We start from the raw sequence: 15,838 nt of genomic DNA, 5'->3' as shown, positions 1-15,838 counted from the left end.
TAGTCAAACAACTCATCAATACGGGGCAGAGGATACTTATTCTTAATGGTAGGCTTGTTTAACTGATGGTAATCCATGCACATATGCAAGGTTCCATCCTTTCTCTTAACAAAGAGAACTGGGGCTCCCCAATGGGACACACTCGGTCGGATTTATTTTTTATCTAGTAGCTCTTGTAGCTACATTTTTAATTTAGTCAGCTCCAGAATACTCATGTGGTACAAGGCTCGGGAGACTCGAATAGCTCCGTGAATTAACTCAATGGTGAACTTGATGTCTCTTTTCAGGGGTAGACCCGAGATCTCCTCAGGTAATATATTTGGGAAATTTTGTACCACTAGTATGTTTTCAAAAGAGTGAGACTTATCCTTAGAACTAACGAATCCTACTTGTATTGCATAAATCTGGTTTCCCTTTTTGATGCACTTTGCTAACTGGGATGTTGTATACGTCTTATCTATAGAGGTTTCTGAATACCTTGCATTTCTTGTCCTTCACCTTTCTCATCTTGATAATTGATGGTTTTAGTTTTACAGTTAATAAGTGACCAGTGCTTTTCCAAATAGTCCATGCCTATAAGAATATTGTAGGACCCTAATGGTAATATGTTCATATCTTCCATAATAGACTAATTAGCTATCAATAAAGGGAAATTATTTATTTTTTCCAAAACTCTTCTTTTGGCCCCTGTGGCTAGTTGTACTAACCAGGGATTTTTAAATTTAGCAGTTTATAATTTACATTGTTCCACAATCTTTGGGCTGATATAACTTAAGGTAGCCCCAGGATCAATTAAAATGGAGAGAGGGCAGTCAAAAACTTTACAGTCAAATTCAACCATGGTTGGCTGAAATTCTACTTGATGGTCTTCAAGGGCAGCATTAATCTTAGGAATGCTTCTTGCTACCTCTCCCACGGTAGATGCTTTTTGTATATGTGAAATTTGATCGGCTCCTCTATGATGTGGGCAACTTTTGACGTAATGTGGGCCTCCACATCCCCAACATTGTACAGCTGGTTTGTTAGTTGTTTCTGCTTTAGTTCTGCTATCTTGTTCATTCATTTTGGTTTCACCCAGTACTTTAAATCTATGTTGATTCTTATTCACATTCCTGGTAGTTTTACCTTTAAATACTCCTTTATTTCTTGGATCTTTATTTCCCTTGTAATTGGAAACAAATTTACTCCCCTTTTTGTTAGTCCACCTTTTGTTTGGGTCACCCTTTGGTTTGTTCCGCTGGTAACAAATTCGTGCCTTACAAATGACCTCGTCCATGGTTTTTGGATTGTTAAAGTCCAACCATTCTTTCATGAACAGTGGAAGACTACTGATAAATTGTTGCACCTTTCCATTTTCCTCACATATGTAAGGGACATACCGAACTAATGATGTGAATTTGGTTATGAATTCATCCACGATAATTTGGCCTAATCGAAGATCATAAAACTCCTTTGCCTTTTCATCATAAAACCTTTCTGTTAGACATTTTTCCTTAAAATATCTTTGAAACTTTTCCCGGGTTATAATTTGTTTGCTAACTCCACATAATGTCTTTACTACCTCCCACCATAACATAGCTTTCCCCCGAAACTGGAAGATGGCCAAGCAAGCCTTCAGATTATGGTCGTATTCATAAAACTGGAAGTATTTATTCATGTTGATGAGCATGCTTCTGTTGCCTCTTCTATTCCCCATCAAATAGACGAGGCTTAATTTTCCGGAACTCTCCTTGAAGTTCCACATTTTGTCTTTTTTGTGTCTCGTGATTTGACACATTATCTGATTCTTCTTCATGATTTACTTCACCACCCTCTGTTTCCAAATTCTTAGTCTAAGACTCTTGCTCCCCTATTATATTCTCACATTTTGGGCTGGGAACTAGCGACGGATGATTCTTTCTATATGATAGACTCTTCATAAGTTTCTCTTGTTCCTGCATCAATTTCTCATTTTTTGCTCCCAATCGAGCCATTTCATCCTTTAATTCTTGTACTGTCACCATAATATCTGGATTGGCATTTCTTGGCTCGTCGCCTAGATACACCCACACTTTAGGGTTTCCCTATTGAAATGATGCAGGTCTAGTTCCCATTAGAGACCTATGTTGTAGACTTCTAGTTCTCCTCATACTATCAACTTTCTTCTTCCTACATGCATATCACAAAGTATTGTTCTTACTTAATTCTAGATGTCTCAGTTTAGCAACCTGAGTCACTCTAATACCATATGTCACACATCCAGTAATTGGTAATAGTCAATAAAAAAAAAAAAAATTACTTTACCTAAACTATAATACAACGTAGTTAACTAGATAATGCATTATAACCAAAAAATCTCGTTGTTTGACTTTTAAGTAATCCACAGAGTAATAATTATACAACTATTGGATTCAGATCATAACTTTAAATTTCAACCCGAGAGGGTGACTGTCAAATTTTACAAAGGTTATAGCAATATTCTATCGATTTATTAAGGTGGCATATGTCCTACCACTGTAAGGTTCTTATATTGAGCCTTACACAGTTTTATAAGACAAGAGGGTTAATGTCTCTAGCTATCACGTTGATTTACTTTTGTACATGCTTGTCTCCTTAATGACCGTGGTTGTATTGGCCTAGGTCTCACTAATCCCTCACGGTTGTTTTTACTGTGGTACTACTACATTTGCCTCTCGGGATTTCCTCCCAGATCAATGGTCTCGGTGCAGATCTAGAAACGAATGTTGGTGATGAATGCCTCAGTCCCAATGCCTTCAGATAGTGGCTTACTATTTCTCATTTCTCCTCTGTTGGCCATGGTAACCACATTCGTTGTGGGAGTTAACCTCCTCCTTTGTTCCTCCATACGAACTGGATTTCTGGAGCTTGTTGTAGGGCGGAGTGCTTACAAAGGTATCAAGAAAAATTCCTACTTATTTTTTGTTACAGGCTACAAGCTTTAACCATTATATTGTACACGGGGGGCTAATTTTTTTTTTTTTTTACTTTCTTTAATAGGTGTGGCCTCATGTGACTACCATTAACAACAGAAGGCCTCCTCAGTCTGGCCTAGCTAGGTAAGGACCTTTCATACTATTCTATGTTGCTAATATAAATGTCAATTTATTTGTAAATCTTTTAAGGGATTCTCATCCATGTCCATGATTGAAGTGACAAGTTTAGGAGGCAGTTGTGGTGACGTTTGGATGGAGCTCTCACCTGGATTTTATTTTGTGACAATCTCTAGGTAATAATGCCTTAAGGGTCCTTCACTTTCTATGAGGAAAAATTAAGGGGTTCATCCCGTTTTGCTTTTAGTAGGAGGAAGTCAATAGACATGACTCCTTTTCAAGTTTTCTTGGCCTTCCCGGCTCTTTTTTTGTAATTTGTTTTCTTGGCCTTCTCAGCCCTTGGTCTGTAATTTTTAAGAGGCTTTAATGGCCTCTGGCCGCCTGAATAGCATTACTTCAGATAGAGGGTTGTAGTTATTTCTTCAAGGATTTTTTTATCTAGAAGGGTTTTCAACGAGGGTTTGAACTCTACAAACCCTAGCCTCCTGCCTAGCGAAACTTGTTGTAATTGTTCTGATTTAAATGTAAATTATCTTGTTGTTAGCTACTCTTGTTCTTTCATTATTCTAAAACTATAAGAGGCACGAGCTCCACTATACAATTTTATGGACTCTTTGGGTTTAGTGTTTACACTGTGTATAGCTTCAACTGTTAATTTCAAGCCCCAATTTTGCTCATACGTTGCATGAGTTGCTAATTCTGAGAGCAACAGAAATCTTCATTCTTCTTGTTCAACTTTTTAACTTTCTTTTCACACTTGTTTAATAATGTAATTGAATTAAGTCTATTACAATGTCTAAGGAAAACCTTTCGCTGTAATGGTAGATATGACTATTATTTTCATTTCTAGAATTATAGAGTATTTCTCGGATTTGGTAGTTTGTGGGTTGGCCTTCCCCTTTAACTCTGTTTTTTCACAATTATATAATATGCATGATGATGTGAGGGCCTATCTTGATGTTGTCATTCCTTGACTTTCCTTTTGTATTACATCCTATATATTTGTTTAATGAAATATCTAGGGTTGATAAATTATCGAGATGGTTATTCTTTTCCTGTTGATAACTAATAATGCTTTCACTTTGGTCCTCAGTAATGATTTTCTTATCTCTATTTTGTAATGTTTTATAAGCATTCTGTCCTGCACAAGTTTTTGAGATTTATCTAGACAATTTATTTACTGAATTATCTAGCAAGTAAGCATATTAACACATCTGCATACTAATTTTGGTAAGAAAACCTTATTTGACAAAGAATAGGACCTACATCAAATATATAAAATTATCTATCAATTTCTAAGAATTATCTAGTAAAAAAAGAAATTTCTTCCACTTATCTAGACCGTCATTTCCAGATTATTCCATGTCAGAATTTTGGCTTCTAGTTTGCTCTTCCTCCCTACCTTGATACTATTAATCCAACAATCTCTGCCCGAACTATTCCTGTGATTCAGGAACTCCTTCTATGAGAATTTTCAGTGTGAGTGCTATCTAGTCTTAACTAGACATAACCGTTCCAATACTACCTGACTCTTTAGCACAGTCCCTTTCCTCTAAATCTCAGATACCCTTATTCTCTTGATCCTTAGAATAAATCCTTTCAGAAATCAGTTAGAACAAGCAACTGTTTCTCAACCGATTCTTAAATTAAAAAAAAAAAACAATTGTTTTATTACAACACAATCAAATACCCAAAACACTTCTATTTGTTCTGCAGCAAATAAAATATTCACAAAATCTCGAAATATCACACTTTGTCGTAATAAATTTTAATTGACTTACACAAAATGCAAAAATATATTACTTTAGAGAATAAGAACTAGAATTATACATTACAAATTAAACTTATCAAACAAAATCCAAAATCAAAAGATTATATATTCCCAAATATAAAATTGAAATGATATGATCATCGCTATCGACTATCTCAAACTATCTCAGAGGTGCAACCCACTCTTTGATTCATTTTCATGTAGTCCGAACGAATTAGTAAATATTTGAACAATGGAACATGAATTCCTCAATCGCCATTATTCAATTCATAAATAAATGTTAGTTATTAAAATTAGAGAACTAATAATCAAATAAGAAACAAATATATCGCCATTATTCAATTCATAAATAAATGTTAGTTATTAAAATTAGAAAACTAATAACGAAGTAAGAAACAAATATATTAACAAAGCTCTCATCCACTCGGTAAACGTGTGCACAAGCCTGGATGATGGCATAAAATATTTCATTAAATACGAGCTTCAAAATATGAACCAGTGGAATTATGTATATATATATATATATATACATATATATATTTTGTGAAAGCTCAACTAACCAGTAGTAAGTGAAAAGAAAATTTATTTTTATTATTTTTTTTTTAAACTAATAAAAAAGTTATATTATATTTAAGTTATTATATTATATTAAGTTAAATGAAAATGAAATAAAAATATCTAAGTATTATTAATTTTTTTCCACTTACAAAGATGAACATCAAATATCAATGTCTTAGGAATCTCATATTTATAACCTACTTGAGTCTAACTATGAGAACTTCAAAACTAATTACAAATAACTTATCCATATTGCAATGTTCTCCTTTTTCTTTTACCCACTTCCTTGTAGATAAATTGTCATGGCACGCTACCTATTTTAGATTTCAAATATACATTGAAGTCTACTGGAAGAAAGGAATAAAGAGAATGTTCAGATAATTTATATTAGGATAATTAATAATTTGGTTAACGAATGTTAAAGAGAATGTTCAAATAATTTATATTGGGACAATATAAATTATTTGCATCCCTATAAAGGAGGCCTTGGAAGTGATCTATCGCCTAACAGATCTCGATATCGCACATCTGGTGGAGATCTGTCTCACTTCCACGGTCTTCTGTTTTGAGGGTGAATTCTTTGAGCAGACTTGTGGTGTTGCATGCGTTCCCCTCTTTCCCCTATTGTTGCGAATCTTTTTATGGAAGATTTCGAAGCCAAAGCTTTATCCTCAGCTCGTCTTCTTCCTAAGCTTTGGAAAAGGTATGTGGATGAAACTAATTTCATCTGGCCCCATGGCCCTGAGGAGATGGATCGTTTCTTTAATCACCTCAACAATCGATCCTTGGCCATCAAGTTCACCATGGAAAAAGAGGTAAATGGCTGCCTCCCTTTCCTTGATATTCTTATATCTCGGAATAAGGATGGCTTTCTCTCCCACTCTATGTTCCGTAAGAAAACGCATACTGAGCAGTATTTTCATGCCGATTCCCATCATTTCCCTGCTCAAAAGTTGGCTGTTCTTAACACCCTCACTACTCATGCCCTTAGGATCTCTGATTGTGAGAGCTTTGATAAGGAGAGATCCCATCTCCTTAATGTCTTTGTGGAGAATGGATATAGTAGATGCTTGGGTCAGAAGGCTTTCCATAAAGCCTCAAAAAACGCATTAATTAAGAAATAGCCAAAAGAGCGTCGTCTAGGTGTCCATCTTCTCTATGTTCAAGGAACCACGGACAAGATTGTTTGGATCCTTAAAAGGTATGATATTCCCTCATCCTTTAGGCCCCTCAACACCATTCGCAATTCCCTGCGATCGGTGAAAGATTTCGTTAACCCTAAGGACATGAAGGGTGTCTACTTGATCCCTTGTTCTTGTGGGACCCCCTATATTGGGGAAACAGGACGCTCCATCCATCAAAGGATCTGCGAACATGCGACCGACCTAAGACATGAGAGATCCAAGTCTTTAGCATTAGTTGAGCATGTGGAAAAGACCAAGCATCAAGTGTGTATTGAGGAGGCTAAGGTTGTTGCCAAAGTTGCTCAGTTCCACCATCGTAAATTGAGGGAAGCTATTGAGATTGAAAAGAGGCCGAACAATCTCAATAGAGATGATGGTTGGAAAATCAGTGGGTGCTGGATTCTAACACTCTCTTCTTAGTCGGTTTTTCTGCCCCCTCCTTGCTTTTGTGCTCTATATATATATATATATATATATATATATATATATATATATAATTTTATTTTTATTTTTATTATTATTATATTATTTATTTATTTATTTATGTATTTATTTTAACATCCTAATATTAATATATATATATATATGATATTAACAATATTTAATAAATAATTTAATTAAATAAATAAACTATCTTTTTAAACTAATCATTAAATTATTTAATTTAATTTATCCTAACTTTAAAATTTTTGTATTATCATATATATATATTTATATATATATTTGATTATTAATAAATAAATTATTAAATTACTTTTTTACTAAAAATTACTATTCTCAACCTAATATTTTATATATATATATATATATATATTAATAATAATTATTAAATAATTTAAATAAATAAATAAGTTATCTTTTTAATCTAACCATTAAAATTATTTTACTTATTAATCCTAACTTTTATCTTAATATTATAACTATATATATATATATATATATATATATATATATATATATATATATATATATATTAATAAATAATTTAAATAAATAAATAAATTACTTCTTTCACCAACTTTTAAAATTATTTTATTTTTATTTTTTAACTGATTTCAATAAATAATAATAATAAAAATAAACTAATCATTAAATTATTATTGAATGAAAATACTTGTCACTTAACAACCTAATATTATGATTTTAATTAATATATATATGTATGTATAATATTAATAATAATTATTAAATAATTTGAATAAATAAATAAATTATCTTTTCAAACTAACCATTGAAATTATTAATCCTAGCTTTTATCTTAATAACCTAATATTATAACTTATATATATATATATATCCTTTTTTAAACCAACCATTAAAATTATTTATGTATTTTTACCTAATTTAACTTATTTTCCATAAATAATAATAAGAAAAATAATAATAATAATAATAATAATATTAAATTAATAAATAATAATTTGACCTAGGTCCTAAGGTCAAAATTAGCCGTTAGTCAATTTAACTGTTGGAGACTCTGCTCATACTATTTATCATGCTAAGCTGGATCTGTTTCTGACGATGAACCACACTAGTTGGTTCGAAACGCGTCGACAAATGTTTGTCTACATGTGATTTACACCGAAGTTATTCTTTCAAAAAATTAATAAGTTAGTCAAAAAAATGTTTTTTTTTTTCTAAGTCAGGCTATGCTATTATATTACAAAAAGTTAAAAATTACAGCAGTTTTACGACAGGGTCGTGGCCCTGCGTCTCCAGAGAGATTGGCATTTTCTCATATTTGGACATATCTAGAGTGGAACAGGTACAAAAATTGGATTGTATGACGAACATTACTAACATTGCGACCCTTGACTTTGCATATTTCCGACACAGAGAACATATGGACCAACATAAAGACGAACAGACACAGAGAACAGAAAAGACGAACAGACACAGAGAGAAGCTTTCCTTTCCAGGCAGCGAAGAGCGAACTGTTGGCGGAGTTATTCATCGTCTGTGGTGTATGGCTCATCCTCCACTTTGCATTTGAATTTCTGAGATTCTTCCGAGTCGGAGAGCAGAGTCCTCTGAGCCGGTTCACTGGGGCCTGCGCAGGCAGCCTGAGTAACTGGGGTATGCTTTCTCTTGTAGGGCGTTGCATATCAACAACTGGCACCTGCATATCTACTATGGGTGCCGTCCATTGAACCTGAGGAGGGTTACCATGCGGGTCTTCCAATTGTCCTCTGAAATTGCTACAATGTTCAACAGAAACAGAAACGATGAGAGTAGTATTCGCCATAGTGCAAGGAATTCTGTATCTGACTGTAGGATGCTCTGTATGGCCGCAGTCCATTATTTCTCCCTGCCCATGCACATTGCCACGGCCTGCTAGTCTGCCTTGGCTTCGGTTCTGGTTGGAGGTTGCTTCCACTGAGGAGGAGGGCGAGATGGCAGGCCGGTGAGTTGAGGCACGACCCCGTGAACTTCCTCGGCGGCTACTCATTCTGAGCCGTTCACGCTGCATTGTCCAATTCACGACCAAGCAGGAATTCCTCTGAGAAATCCGCCACAGAACCAGAGAATGTTCCTTCTATGCTAGCGTTTGCCCCGACACTTCGAGGGAATACCGGAAAGCGGCAGGGGTATCGAGCTTATGAAGCGCCATCACTCCAAGTTGCAGGTAAACAATGAATGCAGACAAGACTTGCATCAAACCTCGCTTGAGTTCACCTTCCGGCGTCTTAATGAAACCAACGGCCAGGTACTGCGTGGCTCGTCCGGGCTGACACCTGTCCATGTGACGAGCCACTGGTCTTCTACGCGTGGAGAGCACCCGCATCCGGGAGTTAGTCAAAAAATGTTAAAGAGAATGTTTAAATAAATTAATAAGTTGATTACATTAAAGGCTAAATAGATTAGAAGAAAAAGAATGTTAAAATAATTGATATTAGGAAAATTAATATGTTTGTGGTATTCAAAATTAAAGTATCTTTTTTATGTTTCAAAGTGACTTTTCATTTTAGGTTGTAATGTAATATAAATTTGTATATAATTTTTAAATAATGTAAAATAATTTATGAGATTAGGTATATTTTTAATTAGTTTGTGAAAATGAATTAAAATTAAATTTTGTAATTTTTTTATAAAAATAAAATTTTAAAAAGTATTAAGTTTATAGTTAGAAAATGAATAGCATTATAAATGGATTGAATCTTACTTGATATAATGTTTCTTAATTGTTAAATATATGCTTAATTATTTCTATATATTATTCCTCAATATTATTGGATCAATTGCAAATTGTAACATATAAATATATCATAGGTAAATTTATAGTAATCTCACTAGTAATAGAGGAAAATTCTTACTTCTAAGAAAAATAGGTTAGGCAAATCAAAAAGCACAATATAATGATAGACTATGTAAAGAGGATGGGTATGCACGAGACATTTCAAAAAGAATTTCTTAGTTCCAAATTTTTATTTTCACTATAATGTTTTAACCTAGCCAACATTTTTTTTTTTTACAAAGTCGGGTGCTATATTAAGGTCTGAAATAAAATAGGGGAGTCAGATCTCCGAAGATACAATAAATGCCAGAAACAGCCTGGGTCAATAGAGTTACAAAATGAGACTCTCTCTATTACCCTTTTTCTGCTTGTTCTGATTCTAAAACTACTATAGCTGCTATAGATTCTTACGAACTGAGATAACCAAAATTTACATTTAAAGACCATTTTAGTCGATTTCGATATGGCTAATTTGTCTTGCAGTAGATTCCTCCGGCTTTGGGTCCGCTTCAGGTTGTTTGGCACTTGAGGAGCTGGGTGCCGCTTTGTTTCGTTTATCCATCATCCATTGCAGAATTGAAATTGATTCTTCTGCATGGCTGCAGCGATTTGCTAAATGACGAAACTGTTCATGCAATGAAGACACCCTGTGCAAAAACAGATCTATTTCAGCTCTGTATTTCTCATTCAGAATGCGGTTCTGGTCTTCCAGCCTTGTTTCGAGGATCTTTTGTTGATTCTCCAGAATGCGTTGCTGGGCTCTAACTTCTTCGAGTTCAGCTTGCAAGTCTGAACAATGCAGGCAGTCTTCACTTCGGTCCATTGGGATTGATAAGGGAGTAAAGAAACAGGAAGGAGAGAGAAGAATGGTAAAAACGCGGCAATCAAACAGAGCGGGGGTGATAAAAAGGGCAGCGGGAGTTAAGATTAGAAGAGACCAGAGAGCACATAAAGCAGAGGAAGTATACAGAGAAGCGGACTTTGGGGCGCTATGGATGAGAAGCGCAACATAGATCCAGATCAGCTGAGAGGAGCACCTGCTTGCTATACTCCAGACATTCGAACCCAAGCAATCGCTGAGATTAAGACAGAGTAGAAGGAGCTTTCTGCAAGAACCAGGGGACAAGAAAGGCTTACAGCGGGAAAGAGAAGGATTCACGAAAGAGAGTAAGATAGTGCCAGAGAAGGGAAGGGGGATGTTAATTATATAGTAGAGCTGGGGATAAATTAGGCGGGAGCAAGAATGACTAGTCACGGGAGGCTGAAGGGGAGTCTGCTGGCGAATCTGAAAAGAGTCCAAGAGTCTCAGAGATACAAATCTGGGGAAAGATATGCCGGCGGGCATGATGAAGTTAACCTGATTGCTGTGTCTTCTGCAGTCGTCGCGTCCATGTATTATCCCTATGCTGATGACAGTCCAGTTGCCGGCCCAATAAAAAGGACAATTATCAGGCCTGACACCAGATTTAATCTTGAAGCGGGAGATATCCATTGAGATCATGGCAGATATTGGATCGATTCCCTGGTGTTGCGGGTCTTCCACACGCGTTGTTGGCGTGTTCATCCGCCTTTTTGTTGAGATTTCAAAGGATATGGAAATATTTGATGTCATCCATCATATGATGAAGGATATGGTTTCGTTTATTTACTTGTTGAAGCAGAATGTTGGGGGAGTTTTGCTGCTGCGCCATTAATCGGATTACGATTGAGGAATCCCCAAATACCTGAGCTTTTTTAATTCCCATTTTGCCTAACTGGGTTAGACCTTGGAACAAAGCCAGAGCTTCGGCTCTGTTGTTCGAGACCTCCCCAAGACTCCACTCGTAGTGGAGGATGCATTCCCCTTTGGGGTTTGTGATCAGTCCCCCTGCTCCAGCTATCCCAGGATTCGATTTGGAAGCCCCATCAAAAAACAGGGAATAGCAGTTACTCTTTTGAATCCAATTGGCGAAGTCCTGCTCTTTTAGTCTGATTTTCCAAGACTTGATTTCTTCTTTGTTCATTTTAACCTAGCCAACATTGACTTATAAAGATAACTTTCAATTTAAGAAACTATATTAACTATATAAAATAAATTTCTTTATATAAATGAAAACCATGAAAACAAAAACAAAAAATTCTTTTAGAGAAATGAAAACTATATTTTCATTGAGTATGTAATTATATTAAATCATCAATCAATAAGCATATTAATGCTTAATGTTATTTAAGAATTTCCCTAGAATAAGATGTTAGGGAGGGATGAAAGAAATGTTAATATGTATATAAAGGAGCTATAAAGAAAGTGTATATCTATTATAAATGTCAGATATAAAGAGACAATAAGAATATGAAAAAGAATGAATGTTATATATAGAGACAGAAACAAAAATAAAATAATTTTTTTAATTATTTTTCATACATGGTGAAAAAACCTATCATAACTAAATTTTCAAACAAACAGTAAAAATATCTATTAAAATCTGTATTTCTATAATTACATGTTGATGATTAATTTTCTAAACAGTTTTGATAATAATAAATATATATATATATATATATATATATATATATATATATAAATATTTTAAATTCAATTTTTAAAATATAATTATATTTTATTTTACTAAAATCTTTTAATAAAAAATTATTAAATTTTTTCATAAATATATATTATTTGAAAATCAATTAAATGAAAGGCTATAATATTTTAATGCTCTTAAAATATATAACATAAATTATTCAAATCAAATAAAGTATGAATTAGTTAATTCGAACTTCTTTTATCATATTTCTTTTAAATTATTTTATTATAATATAAATTTGAGAATATTTATTTGGAAAGGTAAATAAAAATGTATATTTTCATAACCTTTATATTGAAATATTATATATATAAAATTTGAAATAAAGCATTATTTCAAAAATACTTAAAAAGTTAACCTGTATTACACCTTATAAATAGAATAAGTTAAATAGTTAAGCGTTAAATGAATCGCTTTAAAATTAAAGACTACATATCTCGTAGCCCTCATCATATATGACAAAACGATGAGCATTAATATGGAGTGTTGTCCACTATTCTTCAAATAAGCCTTCGGTGATACTTAAACGATGGTGATTTTTTGAAACTGAATATATTATATACATGGCACATTCCACTCCCTCTGCACTCTAGTGAATATAGTGTTGAGAAAAAAAGCAGAAGAGTACAGTAGAAGTCCCCAGCCATGAGGACTTTTCCCAAAAAATTCTATAGTCTAAAGCAAAGTCTAAAGAGTGGTTACTACTACTCTAATGAAATATTTTGCTAAACCTATTTTGATTATTTGGACACGATTTGATTTCAACGCTTTATATCAAAGTTTCAAATATTTTCGGAATAGACAATATAAATAAGAATGTGAAAATGTGATGCAAAATTTCAAATATTCTCAAAATTTACCATCTAATTAAGAATGATAACAGTTTTCTAAAATTCACATATTAGAATATGTTGTAATATAAGTAACTTTTCATATCTAGAATAGAATTGTAAGTACGTGTGAATCCATCTACCTGCAATGTTACAGTTCTGTCATCCACCACAACGTCTTTAGTCATAAAGGGGGCACCAATATTGATTGCTTAAACTGTTAAGTACATATCTATGGAGTGAGTTCAGTTTAAGAGATTAAACCACCGAAATGAAATAGCTTGGATATTGAACAAATTGAAAATTCAGGTCAGAGTTCTTGTCAAACAGTGGATAGAGATTCATCAAAGAAGTTATCACAACCCTGCCAAACACAGAGAAGTAGACCATCAATTATTTTTTCCCTTGGAAAAGGAAATGGTCAATGCAAATGTGGATGGGAGAATCCTGCCTGCTGTCACCAAGAACTATAACCGTCAACAGAGTGCGATTGCGAGGGCACATTGTTTATGGCCTCCTGGTCTGAGAGAATAAGGGTTTCTTGAGGTGCATATTATTATTTTGCATGTTTTATGTTTATTGCATCGATGCATGTGGTCTTTCAACAAATAATTACACAGACAATGAACTCGTTTTCCTTTCTTCGCCATTTATCTTGTTCCTTCCTGTTAACTTTTATAATCTTTACCTGGTGCTAGTTGTCATAAACTCCGACCAATTACTTTCCAAACAAGAAAAGATCACCGGTCATTTCATAAACAGATTACCATTCAACTGTACTTTTCTCCATAGATTTCTGGAATATTTAAAATAGCTTTAGATTGTAAATTTCATAAAATATTTCAAATAAAGCAAAATTTATCGTTTTTTCACCCGAAATGCAAAACAAATTACTATTCAATCATTTTTATTTCGATTGTAATTTTCAGAATAATTCCAAATATGATTCAAATTTATCATTTAGATAAAACATATTATTTCTATGAGAAATCCCTTCATCCAACCCTTCATCCAAAACCAGCAACTAGAGAGCATAACTGATAATAGGAAAAACAAAATCCAGAATCGAAAGATGGTTATTTCTTGGATATAAAATCAAAATGCTATGATTACAAGAATGCTTCTGGACAGATTTCAGTCACGGTCATGGACTATCTGAGCCTTGCAACGAACTCTTTGATTTCTTTTCTGATAGTCTGAAGAAATTACTCAATATTTGAACAACGGGACACGAATTGCTCAATGGAGATGTTATCCATTATTGAATTGATAAATAAATGTGGGTTATTAAAATTAGAAAATTCATAATGAATTCCTCAATGGAGATGTGATAGATTATTCAATTCATAAATAAAGGTTGGCTATTAAAATTAAACAATTGATAATGAAACAAAAAACAATTACATTAATAAAGTTTTGGTACTTTCGAGAAAAGCATTTCCAATATATGAGATATAATACGGCTAAAACAATGACTATTTTCATAATTCTCCATTGCACTTGTCATGAAGGTGAAAATACTACAATTATAGTGAATTGGTTTTTTTAATAATGTTAAAAATATATATACTTTATAGGTTTTTTTAATAATGTTAAAAATATATATACTTTTTTTTTATTAAAGTTACATATACTTTTTATAAAGAGAGAATTTATTGGTCAAAACTCCACTAATAGGTAGTTAAAAAAAATAGATTGCTAGACTCATGTCTTAGGAGGGAGTAAAAAGATAGTTTTATATCAACTTTTAAAATTATCATGGTTGTTGATATTACAACCCAATACGAATTAGATATGATAAAAAGATTTCATTGTCACTTTCAATTATAAATAAAATATCTCTATATAAAATAAGATAATCTTATATCAAATTTAAAAAAAAACAAACACACTCTTATTAATATATTCCTTATATTTTCATATTTGAATATATATTTTAAGATTATATATATATATATATATATAAAGTGAAGAAGTAATTGAAAGTAAAAAGACTCAATTCTTTCCTAATAACAATAATAAAATTGCTTAAATTTTTAACATAAAATTAATATATAATATTAAAATATTAATAATAATTACAAAAATTTATATACATCATAAATAAAATATTTCAATATAGAAAATTAAATAATATTAAAATGTATTTAAAAATACTAATAAAAAACTTTAATGTGGAAACCCTAATTTCTAACCAAATATGTCAAAGCTGATATTAACTCCATATATATATGTTATATAAAACAACTCAAAAATTAAATTTTTATTATTATAGCAAAATTCTATGTTTAAGTTATATTATTTATGTAAATGTAGAAAAATATTCATCTAAACCATGATATATGAAGGCACAAAGTTAATCGAATCCCAAAGTGTCCACATATAAGATATACTTGACGCAATGTGTTTCAAAAAAATATTTTATTCAAATAAATAAATAGCAATAATTAAATTTATATTAAATGTAATTTAAATAATTATTAATAAAATTTGCATTTCAATATTACTATTATTTACATGATATTATTATTGATATTTTCTTGGTATCACTATTATCATTGTTTGTCTTGAGCATGTGACAAAGTCTATTGTTAATGAGGAAAGGATATTTAGTAGTTATAATTTCTGTGATGTATGTACGTATTA

The 15,838-nt window shown here is 32.5% G+C and overlaps 1 protein-coding gene across 1 annotated transcript; it reads right to left on the bottom strand.

Moving 5' to 3' along the window:
* Positions 1-11,381: 11,381 nt before the first annotated feature.
* On the bottom strand, positions 11,382-11,801 carry LOC149237465 (uncharacterized). Its single transcript, XM_089369280.1, has one exon. The coding sequence runs from the start codon at positions 11,799-11,801 to the stop codon at positions 11,382-11,384; it is 420 nt and encodes a 139-aa protein (XP_089225406.1).
* Positions 11,802-15,838: the final 4,037 nt, after the last annotated feature.

The sequence above is a fragment of the Pinus tabuliformis genome, chromosome 8 (assembly GCF_031772625.1).
Source record: "Pinus tabuliformis cultivar Carrire ecotype Pingquan chromosome 8, CPIR1, whole genome shotgun sequence".
Lineage (NCBI taxonomy): Eukaryota > Viridiplantae > Streptophyta > Pinopsida > Pinales > Pinaceae > Pinus > Pinus tabuliformis.
This window is presented reverse-complemented; position numbering and strand designations above follow the sequence as displayed.